This window comes from Pteropus alecto, unplaced genomic scaffold (assembly GCF_000325575.1).
Source record: "Pteropus alecto unplaced genomic scaffold, ASM32557v1 scaffold20, whole genome shotgun sequence".
NCBI lineage: Eukaryota > Metazoa > Chordata > Mammalia > Chiroptera > Pteropodidae > Pteropus > Pteropus alecto.
In genome coordinates, this window is record NW_006436298.1 from 48,036,884 (window position 1) to 48,050,832 (window position 13,949).

The 13,949-nt window shown below is 39.1% G+C and overlaps 1 protein-coding gene across 1 annotated transcript in view; it reads left to right on the forward strand.

Moving 5' to 3' along the window:
* Positions 1-13,949, forward strand: part of MEGF10 (multiple EGF like domains 10) — a 116,376-nt gene that overhangs the window by 56,149 nt on the left and 46,278 nt on the right. Inside the window, exons 5-7 of the mRNA XM_006913339.1 lie at positions 4,244-4,490; positions 6,442-6,562; positions 10,239-10,375. Of these exons, the coding sequence (XP_006913401.1) occupies positions 4,244-4,490; positions 6,442-6,562; positions 10,239-10,375 (505 nt within the window). The remainder of the gene's footprint in view (positions 1-4,243; positions 4,491-6,441; positions 6,563-10,238; positions 10,376-13,949) is intronic.

Below are 13,949 nucleotides of genomic sequence, written 5' to 3' on the forward strand. Positions count from 1 at the left end.
GTATCAAGAGATATGAATGGGTGTCATGGAATATGTATAACGCTATTTTCAGAAAGCATCTCAGGTTGGGTTTGAGACATGTACCTGAAAGACAGAGGTTTCTGGGCTGAGCTTAGAAGACTGCAAAGGGCACATGGAGGGAGAGGACATGTCTAATATCTCTCCATCTCTGCTTATTTCATACTACTTCTTATTGTGCATGTAACTAAGAGAGATGATAGTGGTCATGATACAATAACGTAGAAGCTCAAGAAGGCACTCGTGGACATTTGCTATTTAAAAGCCTTCTGGTGGTTGGTTGCATGTATCATTCTCTCTGAATATAACACCTCCTGCAAACTCCCTCCCCTTCCAGTCCCCCTCTTTATAGAAATTCTCTATCCTTTACCTAATATGGCCTTTCAGTCTCAGCTTAGACATCATTTTAGCTGGAAAGCCTTTCCCAACTCGCCAACACTGGTTAAATGTCATTTCTGCATTTTCCATCGTTCCTAGTCCATACCCTTACCTTACTGCTTATCACGGGGTATTTTATTGCCTAGCAACTTGGTGCCTCTGCCACTCAACTGTAAGCTTCTAGAAGCATGAACTCTTTTTGTTCTCCTTTTAATTCTAAGCCTAGTACCATGGCCTACATATGGCAAGTACTTAAGAGTTATCACTTGAGTAAATTTTAGTACTCAGTACATGAACGTAACCTGTGGTTACTGGCATCATTGGAAGTTTTAGCAATAGAAGGGCTTCATGGTGAATCCATTATCTTGAGAGGATCCAGTGCTCTGCTAGTTGTCACTAAGGGTTGTAGCATGAACTCTATATTTCTGATATTAGTCAGTAGTATTAAATTCCTCTTGTTTCCAACTTATTATGAGAGCTTAATAGAGCAAGTTGTCCATGCTGTCAGAGACCCTCATTCAGCTATCTCCTGACACATCTGCAGGAATCTGGGCACATTGCATCTCATAGCCCAGTTCTAGCTGTTAGCATAGTAAGAGCTGAAAATGAGTCATCACTCCCTTAATCACATTTGGGTCTTTTACACTTTAATCTGAAACAAAATTTTGTCCATTTACCTTTTCCTCTTAGGATATTCAAACTATTTCCATGTTAAACACCTTTTTTTTTTTTTTAAGTGGTCAGTGAGAGTAACCAACCCTGTCATTTTTTTCTTGAGGAGTGAAATACTTGCCCCTTGAAATTAGAGTGAGGCGTTAAGTAAAAGATGTCAGATGATTCGAGTTCAGATTCTCTCCAAACTGTCTTTCCAAACACAGTACTTGAATTCGAGATAATTGGTTAAGCTTGGCACTAAACGTAAGGAATAAATTCTGCCTCTTGTCTAGACAGTCAACATACCCTAGTATTTGTAGTAACCAGGGAAGAAAGCTGGCTTTGTGAGATAAACTATGTAACTCACTGGGGTACATTTAAAAAATGGATGTGTCGAAGTGGTTAAATATGACAAATGAAGAAAAGAGAGGAAGTCAGAGCGATGCCTAAATTCAAGCCAGGCTTCTGTATCCTACTCATTCCACTTCCTGCCTATTTGTCTATAAATTTCTGTATGGGGATTTTTCCTTCTAGCATAGCTCATGTTGGTGCCCAGTGAATACATTGTGAGGCCCTTGTATCAGTGGCCTTTTAGAGAAATACAGTCCCAAGGGGAGAAGCTGTCACTTCAAAGCATACCACAGTGCTTAGATATAGCCAGGAAATTAACCATGTCGGCGTGATAATATTTCTTTAAAAGCCTGAAACCCTTTCTTTGATGCTGATAGTTATCAACTTCTGTCATGAGATATATTAAGGGTTTCGTTTTTGTTTTTTAATCAAATCCCAAGAAAATAGAACCGGTCTCTGCATGACTGCTCTGCTGGGAGAGAAGCTGCTGAGTGGGATGTGGAAATGGGTCATGATGGAGAGGAGAGACCAGTTCCTCTCAGCACCTCTTCCTGCCACTCTCCTGTTGTCGTCAAACATTCTGTAAAACATTCGTGTTCTGGCCCTCTCTTATCACAGTGTCACATTGGGGAAAAAGAACTCTTAACTCATCACGAGTTTTAAATATCCTTTTGATGTGATATTGATATTCTGATCAAGGTAATATTATTAGCTAAAAATGGTGTGTGTGTGTGTGTGTGTGTGTGTGTGTATCAATCAATTAATCCTTCATTATATAAGGAAAAAGTGGGTGTTTAATTTAATATCTGAGGCTACCAGAAGCTGAGAGGGATATGGAAACTTTGGAGAACATTTAGCAAAGAAAATGAGTGAAACTGAATAAACTTTAAAAAAAATAAGTAAAAGTACTGAGGCTATAGTATTTAGTCTAGCAAAGAGCAGGGGCAAGGATGGGATGCATTCATGTTTCAGGAATAAGATCATTTATAATACAGAGAACAGCGATGAACTGGATTGACTATACTATGAGCAGGACAGGAGAAAGAAAGCATCAAATTATAGGAAAACAGGTTTGGCTGACAGAGTAAGAGTTTTCCTTACTCTTAGGATAGATGAATCAGGGAACAAATTACAAAGAACTGTGTAATTTACTTTGGTGGACTTTAAAAACAGGATAGATTTTTCTCTAATTGGGATAGCTAAGAGAATGTAAAGGAACATTCTAGGTGACTTTTTTTTAAAGAATGCATCCTAGATTCAAAAAGTTGCAGTTGAAAAAAAGTTCTTTATCCATATCCATAGGCAATAAAAGAAACAACTCATATGAATAACAATTAGGCCTAAATCTTATCTTGGAACTACCACTTAATCTTATTTTGTGAAAGAAGATTTTGAGTTCTTAGGTAATTGCTTTCTTGATTTGCTTTAGGTTCAATTATTCTCTCTCATTGTTTTTAATTGTGTTAAAATATGTTTATTAAAGTGCTAATGAGACCAAAGCCATACTGATTAAAAACAAAATTATTAATTTAAACCTTTTGATATGAAATGAAAGGTAGGTTCTCATATTGGAAAATGAATCCTGCACATGTAATATGTTGTTTGCTGTGAGCCTAGTTTTTTTTTTTTAAGTTTATTCTAGATCTATTGAAGTTACAAAGTTTTTATGAAATGATACTTTTTTTAATCATAAAAGGGATTTATCCTTAGAGCTCTAGGCAGGGTGCCTCTTCCCTAGTGATTTTTATAGCATCTAATTAATAAATAAACACACAGCTGACTAGGCAATGCATATTAAGAGTAGGTTTTGCTTATCGTCACCCTTTATAATTTTTAGACTGTTTGGGATTGAGGTTTTTTTTCCCTTCCCTGCTCTCCTTTTCCTACTCGTTGAATTGAATTGCAGCCACTCTATCTTTTTTTTTGTAACTGTAATTTTAAACCTATCTTTCAAATGCTGTTTTCTACCTTTATTTTACCTGGTTCCATGTGCCTATTATTTCTTTATTTGCTGTCCATATTCAGTTTCAGGTTTGTCTTATTTTAAAAATAAGTCAGTGAATTTCAACATTTCAGTCAATTTTTTTCCTGCCTTTTCCGGCTATCTCCCCGTCCATATTTTGATTGATAACTTGAGAGTAGATCAGCTGTTTCCTTTGAGAGAGCTCGGCCCAGGCCTGTGGCAGTGTCGGTCCACTCCTCAGTAGCTCTGCCCGTGGGTCCCTTCTTGCTCTTCGTGATCACTGCCTGAGGTCAGACCCCCTCACTGATCTGAACTACTCCGATTCCTCTTGCCTGATCTCCCTGCCTCTCATTGTTGACTCCTTCCTGCCCTTTCCTCACACTGTAGTCAGCTCACCTTACGAGGAGGCAAATCTACATTGTTCCTCATTGCTTCAAATCCTTTACTACCAAACCTTGTCCATAAGACGCAATCCAAACTTTTTAGAGTGCATTAAAGTCCCTGCATGAGCTGACCATTACCTCGCCTGCCTCCTCCCCCGACCCGGCAACCACTTACACCTTCCCCTAGCCAGTTACTCTAGCCACATCAAGCTCAACACTCCAGGTGCAGGGAACAGGTTGAGCAAAGGCATAGAGCTGGAAAATGCAGTTACACTTAAGCAGTGGAGTGACAGGAAGTGGTCCACTTAGTGCTGAGCACCAGTCTGCGAAGCGTTGCCCTGGGTTGCTGCTGGGGCCCTGGTGCCCAGCTAAAGAATGGTGATGAAGGGAGTTTTCAAGCCATTCTCTCCAAAGGGGAGGAAAGCTGGATCTGAAGAGCTTGCTATCACCCACACCAATACTCTCATGTCTTCCACCGTTTCTTTCTCAACCTCAGCCTGTGATGGTGATCACTGGGGACCTCATTGCAGCAGCCGGTGCCAGTGCAAAAATAAGGCTCTGTGCAACCCCATCACGGGGGCTTGCCACTGTGCCGCTGGCTTCCGGGGCTGGCGCTGCGAAGACCGCTGTGAGCAGGGCACCTACGGTAATGACTGCCATCAGAGATGCCAGTGCCAGAATGGAGCCACCTGTGATCACGTCACAGGGGAATGCCGCTGCCCACCGGGATACACCGGAGCCTTGTAAGTGACAGAGCGGCACGGCAGAGCTCACCCACCCTCTCTATTCGTGCTGCTGCCACCATAATAATTCTTATGCTTCTGTTTCTATTACTGCCTGTAGAGTTACTGAGAGTGTAAGTCCAGGCACAGATATGGAGATCAGCAGTCATGGCCACTAAGTGCTCCTACTGTTTAACCTTTGAACATCAGAATCCAGCCAGAGTCGAAGGGCCGGCTCCCATGCTTTGCTCTCGGAAGGGCAAAACTAGAGAGGGCCAGGATGTTGTATTGAATGGCAATATTTTGGGATTGTTGGGCAGATTAAAAGTTCCACTTTTATTCTCCCATGATTGCATTCATTTTACAATGGCTGGCAGTTAATGGTCCATATTGTTCTGCTCTCTGTGACAAATTAATTAGCTGGATAAAACTAGATGGGTTCAGTGCCTTAGAAAGAGGAAAGGGGGAAGATGTTGGAAATAGTCCGTGATAAAAGGTTAACTGGGTTATTCAATGCCCGTAGATACATGTGTTTCTTTGTGATTGTAAAAATGTACGTATGACATCTGTGTAGGATCTGTGCACACAGATAGTTTAATTCCTTCTGGAGAACTCTGAAGCAATCATTTAACCCCCACTACTTTATTTTGTGGAAAGGGCGTTCTTTGGTTTGCTTATATAGATGGTCCTCAACTTACAATGGTTCAACTTATGATTTTCAACTTTACAATGGTGTGAAAGCAATAGGCATTTAGTAGATATCATACTTTGATTACTTTGGATTTTGGATTTTGATCTTTTCCCAGAGCAGCGATATGTGGTAAGATACTCTCTGGTGATTCTGGGCAGTGGCGGTGAGCTACAGCTCCCAGTCAGTCACGCGATCATGAGGGTAAACATTCGATACTCTACAGCATATTTATTGTGTTAGATGATTTTGCCCAACCGTTGGCTAATGGAAGTGTTCTGAGAGTGTTTAAGGTAGGCTAGGCTAAGTACAATATTTAGTAGATTAGGTATATTAAATGCATTTTGAACTTAGTATGTTTTCAAGTTACAGTAGGTTTATCAGGACATAACCCCATCATAAGTCGAGGAGCATCTATATTCACAAACAGAATAAGAGGCAGAATTTGACAATGAAAGTAGGAGATAGAAAAATCTTATTTCCATACGGAGAAAATTACACTTGTAAATCACACAACTGAAACTTGAAAAAAAAAAAAATGTGGCTGATTAGGTAAATACTTCCTGCTGGCAGTACTAGGGCTATAAAGTAGAGCTAAAGAAAAAATTGCATTGGCCTAGAAAGCCCTGATTTTTAGAAGAATGGATGATCATCTCAAACTCTTTAATTGTTAATATTGCTTTTATGGGTTTTTATCAAGGCTGCAATTGAATAGGGCTTTGGGAAACTTGGAGCAATTTCACAGGAGAGCAAAACGACAATTAAGGCTTAGAAGAAGCTTCATTCATACGGTATGGGAAAGGGGCATGAAAAGAATGGAGACTGGTCAGTCTGAAGAAGAGAATGCTGAAACTTGGTTATGAAAAATATGTGTACAGAGTGGGTGGTATACACATGTTTCAATCTCCTTCGAGGTTAGAACAAGGGCACAACAACAGAGTAGACTTCAAATGAAATACGTGGGCTTTATAAAAGTTACATGGAAAGCTCCTGTCACCAAGGAGTGTTTGTCCAACTGGAGTCATTTCCGGTGTCCTGGATAGGACAGAGTCCCCTCAGACTGAAAGGGTTTCTTTAGAAAATACCCCTAAACAAAGAGAAGAACTAGGGTCTCAAAGACCCTTCTAGCCAATATGATTAATGCTCTGGATGTTAATGAAATGAACAATGTTGAACAGAGAAAGATTGTCTATTTTAGGGCCCTGGGTGCTCTTGTGTCTGTGAACCTAAGGGTCAAGTGGTTGGATAAATAATGGTGTCCTTTGTCAAACATTAATCCCTCAGCTGTGAGGATCTCTGTCCCCCTGGCAAGCATGGTCCACAGTGTGAGCAGAGATGCCCCTGCCAAAATGGAGGAGTGTGTCATCACGTCACCGGAGAATGCTCTTGCCCTCCTGGCTGGCTGGTAAGCTCCCCCTCCTCCCTCCCAAAGTTACGTTTCAAGATACACAAGTGAAAACGCATGTGAAGGACTTTAGCACAGAAGAAAGTTACATCGGCGATTAAAGGTTTCAAAATTGGAACTACTCAATCATTTCAAAGCTGGAATCTTTTAGTCCAGAGAAGGTAGAAGGTGATTCAATCCTGAACTTGAAGTGCACTAAAGGCCCTTATGGGAAAAGATAGTAGACCATCTGTCCTGATTTTCCTTCCCCTCAGGATATAAAAGGGATATACCTGTCTTACACATGACGGTCAGAGCTGTTAAAAACTGGGTGCATTTAAATAATCATTTTCATAATTACATTCTGTGGATCACCATTTTTCTTTGAGAGCATTATTCTTGCCAGAATAAGTGTTATATGAAAAAGTTACCAGGTCATGTAAATCTGGAGACAGTTTGAGGTTAAACCAAGTTTCCCAAGTGTTGCTAAACTTCTCAGAGCCTTTAATATGATAATCCAAGAGGAAGCTCTACTTCCCAAACTTTGACCATGATATTCTTCTTTTTATGTAGCATCACTCAGACTTAGTGTTATGCAGAAGGCACAATGCCACAGCTGGTTTACTGACTAGATTTCTCTCAGCAAATAATTTTCATTCTTATTTCTCTAATTTAGTTTGTGCATGTATGCTTGAAGGCAGAAATGTGAATGACCAATGTCTGTTTTCTTCATTAACAAACAAATAGCAAAAGAGCAGTTTACCTCATGATCCCTCTCTATGTTCATGGGCTGTAGGGAAGCCGCTCTGACAGGGTCACAGTGGCTTCTTAATTGCCGAACCCATTCTCATTCCATTCTTCTATTCTCATTTGCTTCATTTCTCCAAAGATTTTAACACTGTCGCTCATCCACCACCCTTTCTTAATCTCTTTCTTTCCCCTCCACTTACCTGTCTTACTAAAGATCTCTTTTCCTAATCCTCCCTCTTCTACATTCTACTCTATTGTAGTGTTTCCTAGATTTCAGCCTTTTTCTTCTCTTTCCTCACTATAAATCTCTGGAAATCTCATCCAGAGCCCTGGCTTTAACAGTCGTCTGCTGATTTCCCCAAATCTGGACTTGACCTCACCTGAGCCAAGACATGTATTTGTCACTATCCTTTTAGACACCCCAACCTAGAATACCTATAGACATGAAGCCACCATCTATCTGAGTCGCATCCAGGCTGGAGCCTGTGTAGCCAATGGGATGGAACTGGTCTGGCATTGCCCTTGGAGGCTAGGCATGGAGCAAGGCAGAACTGGAGTCCACTTCCCAGTGAGAATCATGGAAAGTAAGGGGAAGTTCAAGATGTTCAGACCACTGGGACAAGTGGAAAACAAATGTGAGAGTTGGAAACAGTAAGAAGGCAAGACAAGGTCTGATTCTGGAGGCAGAGCCTGGAGAAATTCTGTGAAGCAACAAAGTCGGACTGAGTGCCTTTTATTGAGAGCCTGATGATGAGGTGCACAAGGGAGCTATTGAAGGAGCACCGAGCTGGTTCAAGCTGGTCCATCCAACTTGTCGTACAACCAAGCCTTCTTAAGGCAACAGCTCTTCTGTCTTTTTTTTTTTTTTTTTAAATCTTAGTTAAAATCAACACTTCTCTCTTAGTGGTCCAAGGTAGAAATGCTGAATTATCTCTGACTCCTCCTCTTCTTTCATTTCTTATATTCAACCTTTTGTGCACATTGGTCATTGCTTAGCCCTTGGCAAAGGAAGAGATTTGCTGGGGTAGCAGAGTGTCCAGAGAGGAGCTGTAGGCTTTCTACTCCTAGAACTTTTGCGTAGACATTGAATGTAGAGTTGCCTCATCTTGAGATTGAAGCTTTCTTTTTCTTGGGATCATGATTGTGAGGTAGTGGTAACCACAGGCTTGGACTGTGAGACCTAGTAGGTGGGCAGATGGCCGTCTCCATCAGCCCAGTGGAGCCTTTCTTATACTTTGGGCCCTCTGCCTTGATGGGAGTTTCTTAGTGAATGCTTCAGGTCATTCTTCTGTGTAAAGCTAAGCTAAACTTCTACTTCTCTTTACAATATTTTATTTGTGCTATCATCCTACATGCTTTTCAAAGATGAATATATATTCCTGTTATGCACACACACATATATATTTCAACTAGTAGAAATAATGTCCCACTTAAAGCTGTTTGCTCACATTAATCCACAGTCATAAACATTTCAACAGCATCTCTGAAGCTTATGTGGGACCTTTACAAAATTTGAGTAGTTAGAGTAAGCTCCTGAGAGAGTAGAATTTTCACCAGAACCCCTGTTTATCACTGTTTGACCCTTAGCATATTATTCCTTCAGTCATGTTAATATGTTGTGCTCCACTGGAGGGATTAGAGTTATTTTTACATCTGTCTCCCTCACCACATTGTCAGCTAACTAAGGGTTATGACCTTATCTTTGATTCTCAGAGTGTAAGCACTATACTTGACACATAAATGATTCTCAGTTAAGCGTTGATTCGAATCATCTCTCAAAGGCTTTTTGGTTCCAAGAGTCTGTGGAAGAACTTTCCCTGTTTGTAGATAGATAGAAACCACCAGAAGAGACTTAATTAGCACACCAACTGCCTTTGTGGGTAGCCAGGAGTTAGAGGAAATGTATTTTCTTATGCTATCCAGAATAAACATTTACAAAACCATCTGGTGTTTGCAAGCCTCCAATTTCAGAATGCCCACAGCCTGCCTTTTTTTAGAGAGAAAGACAACAAAGCTACAGCTGCCAACAGTTAAAACATTTTAAAAATCTCTGTTATTTGGGATATGTTGTTTGCTTTAACAATAACTCTAATAAATAGATGAAAGGCTACAAGCCCAAGTCATGTAGCCAAGTGAAGTAGAAAATAGTAATTTCCTAGGTTTATTGGTACAGTATCTTATTCTTTCCCATATAGCATTAGAATAAATATGACAGTACCTGACAAGATAGACAGCTTCTAGGGTGAGGAGACATGTCCAAGTTACTCTCTTGATTTTTCTCTCCAGGAAATAAGCTTTCCTATTGACCTCAGCCCAGCAATGTCTGTCAAACCTGCTGAAAATAAAAGTGTTTTTCTTCTGAAATAACATGTCTAGGTTCATTCCTATAGAAGTAACATTTCTAAGGCAACGTTATTGTTAATTCAGGTACACAAAATTTCTATTTTACGTTATTCATATTATAAGAAACAAAGCCAATGATAATGTGTATTTTCTCCAGAACATATGGTAAAGCATTTGGATATTCCATTTGCACCAGATGTTGCTGTTTATGTAATGGATGCTCAATAAGTATGGTTGACTTATTGTACATGTAAGACACAAGGAAGATCACTTAGGCGGGTTTATAAATTCCTTAAGTTATCCTAATAATCTGATGTAACTCTATCTTAAGCTTTAGTTTTTTTAACATGGGTGTTTTTTAAGATCACTATTCTGCCATCTTTGAATCTATTTTGAGATTTAGGCTTACTAAGTAAATAAGTCAATTTCAAATTTCTAACATTTTTAAGATGATGAACAGAGGTTTTGTGTCCTAAAATCTCCTTTCTTGCAGCCCCGTTTCTATGCTGCTTCTTCTCTTTATTTTTCTTCTCTTTTCTCCCTTCTCCTCTGGTCTTTCCCTGGCAGGAGGCCCATCTAATTTTCCAAATCTCTTTGAATGCAGGGCACAGTGTGTGGCCAGCCTTGCCCTGAGGGTCGCTTTGGAAAGAACTGTTCACAAGAATGTCAGTGCCATAATGGAGGGACGTGTGATGCCACCACAGGCCAATGTCACTGCAGTCGAGGATACACAGGAGAACGGTAAGGGACAGTCTTGTATTTCTCCGTTTGTAATGGTATGAAAGGAAAGCTTGAAGAGTTTAGGGAACACCTCTGCTACCATGCGTCTGTTACTACTCTATCGTATTCCAGAAGCATCTATCTATAAGGTATCAGCATGTTTGACAGATTTTTTCCCAACTCTGCATAGAAACTGAGTCATAGACATAGATAGTGATGGTGAATTCAAGATGAACAGAAAGCATTCATAATATTAATAATAATTAATAATAATAATATATCAGCCATTCAGAACCCACGATGAATATGTCATTCTAAACAGTTGAGTGTTTAGGACAGCCACTTCAAGCACCAAACTTCTTACCTTTTAAACTTTTTGATAGATTTATTTTTAAATGGCACGTGTACTTAGATCTCTTTAAAAAGTATGTTGGGCATAATATTATCTTCTTATGATTCAGTATTCTGTTAAGAATATCAGTCATTTTATTGTATGGTAGCAGTAGAGTAAGATCTGATGGGGCTTATAGGGCTCTTGGTCCCACATGAAATCAGAACAAATGACTGTGCTCACGTGATTCTTACATTCACTGTTGGTCATTTTTTGTATTAGATGGTAAAATGTTAACCCCTGAGAGTTTTGCTCACCTTAAATCTTTTAATTTTCTCTCTAATCTGTTATATCCTGGAAGACTAGATAACCAAGTTCATTGGATGTGAGTGTAAAATTTGACAAAAGAGACTTGAGAGGCAAAAGAGTATAATGGCTAAAAACAAAGATTTTGGAACCTGTGTCTTTAAAAACAGCCTCATCTGTAATGTTCAGAAAATTCTACTTTTCTCCAGGATTGTTATAAGGATTAAATAAGTATATCGAAGCATTTAGAACAGTGCTAAAACTTATAAATGTTAGCTATTATTATAGTTGGGTGATTTCTATGAGCTATGTAAATCTTAGTGTTTATCAATTTGAGTAATGTTTAGGAACTGTATAAATTAGCTATCATTATGTTTTGGTGATATCTGAACTAAGAATTCCTTCAACCTTTTTCCCTCTTTTTTTTCTTTCTAAAATTCTGGTCTAATTTTATGACTTTTATAAGTTAACTCTAGTGTTATTTTTAGCCAACGCTAAAGTTATTTCATCATCTGCAAATAAAGATGTTAATCTTTTTTCCAATATTTATAATAATTATTTCATTTTCTCAAATTATTGCATTAATTAAAACTTTTAAATCAATATTGACAAAAGAGATAAAAGTAGGAATTCCTGCGTTGTTCATATTTTTATGGGAAATGGCTTCAGTATAGCTGCATGTTTATTATTGTTTCTTAGTAAACTATCTTTTCATGCTTGAGTGGTTTTATTGATACCTATTTTTTATTAGGAACTTTTGTTAGTAATATCTGTTTAATTTCATTGAAAGCTTTTACATCTTTTGTTGTTAATATAATTATTTTTCCTTTAATTTTTTGATATTATAAATTATTGACACCTTTAGTGCATGGTTTTTATAATATGTAATTAGGCTACTCAGAAAGCGTTTGTGATCTATGTCCTGGTTTATGGTTGTATTTTGGGTGTATGTGATTGTTAGATGAGCTCTGGATCCATGTGGCATTAATGTCTTGTTATAGAAAGATGAGTCAGGAAAGGAGAGGCACAGGACTACATAGAATCCTAAACCATTGTGTAATATTTAGGGCACTAAAAATTTAAATATAATTGTTATTTGCCCTCTAGGGATTTAAGTCTCGAATTTGAGACAACACAAAAACAATAAACATATAAGGCACAAGCTTCTGCTTATTTTATTTGGAGAGCAGGGAAAAAGAATAACAGCTCATCTTCAGGTGAATTTTAGATTTGAGGCAAGGAAGAAAAGAGCCAGAGAAAGATAGAGAAAATGAAGAGGGAACTTGCTTCTTGGGTTGTTCTTGTAACTATTGTTTTTCTGATGAGCTGATGGCTGCTCTCTGTTTTCAATTAGGCTGTGCCCATCTGGTTTCTAGAGTTCACACAGACATACACATTCAATGACAATAGCACATTTATTGCTATGAAAGGGAAAAAATGCGTGGTTATGGGGCAATTTGTGGCTGGAAGTGTGGGGAAAGGCACAGGGTCTCAATGTGCCATTTCCCCTTTTGAAAAGTCAGAGTAACTCGATCACTGAGGTTAGGCTAGAGGGCTGCTATGCTGCCTGGAGGAGAAGGTACCACCGCTGGCGTTTCCAGCAAAGCATTCCCAGGATGTGGGAACAGCTCTCCCAGACAGTGGACAAACAGAAAACACAAAACAGGCACCTTGTAGGCAGGCAGAGCTGCTCATGGGATACACAAATAATAGGCTTTGGGGTTTGTGAAAAGGTTGAGAGGACACTGTGATAAGGGAAATGTAAAGTGGCACAGACAAGCAAGAGTAAAGAGAGGATAGTTTCTGGATCTTCACGAAAACTCTTCTGCAAGGGTTAAAAATGTATTTTAGATGCTAATGGTTTGTCATGGAATCACTCAGGCCTTTCCTGGCCTAGCTGGAGTCCATGTACATAACTGATGCTCCATAAGTGTTAGCTGGATGGACAGATCTGTAGATCAATCAATTAGACAACTCCATCAAGGTGAAACCCAAGATTCTCCTGCCATGCTTGTGTCTGCACTACTCTCAAAGTGAAGCGTAATGTGGGTGAGAGGAGGCAAAGTCAGAAATAATAGACAGGAATTGCAGGGATGCAGCGTTGGTCTTCAGTGGGGGAACTCTTTCCTGTATCTAGGACTGAGGAAAAGTTGGCTCTTGCCCAGTGCTTCTTATATTTTCTCCAGCGCAGCAGTTCCAGATGTCTGAAAAGCAGGGGGCTGATCCACTGCTTCCAAATTTAATGAGGAAAGTGATTCGTTCACACTAAATCATCGTTTGGCCCAATTATTCCAGTAACTCTAGGAAGGGACATGTTTATAAGGACAAGGGAGAAAGAGAAGCTGCCACTCCTTATATGCTAACTCATCTCCTTTTCCATAAGTTCGTAATAAGATGTAATATAATCATTGAAATGGCATTAAAGCAAACTTGTGACCCTCACTGGTTTGCAGATGGGTGTCATGTTTTATTAGTTTATCTTTACTTAATTCTTATCCATTTTCCCCAATTCCAGGGCATTGTCTAAAATCTAAAAAATATATAGAAACTCCAAATTTCCATATTTCTACCATAGCCAATATTTATTGCTATATCTTTATCTGCCTCTCTGTCATCTCTCCTAAGAAAATGTATTTCCTCTTTTACTGGTTCCTAAGATAGCATTTCTTGTTCCACTTGGGACCACAAAAACAACACTTAAGGTCATAAAATTCCCAGGGAAATGATGCTTCTTTTTGTTAGAAGACCCATAAAGGAAGAGAAGATCGCTTGACAAAGACTTTTAACTCAGTCAATCGGAAAGGATGAAGCTACTTCATGATCGTGTTTATTTTCAAGATGAAAAATGACTACTTCTAGAAAGATACCCTACCATTTTGGTTTGGTAGATGGAAATAGACACAACTATTATTAACAAGATTCTCTTACAAGTACAATATTGACAAAAAAGAAGCAGGA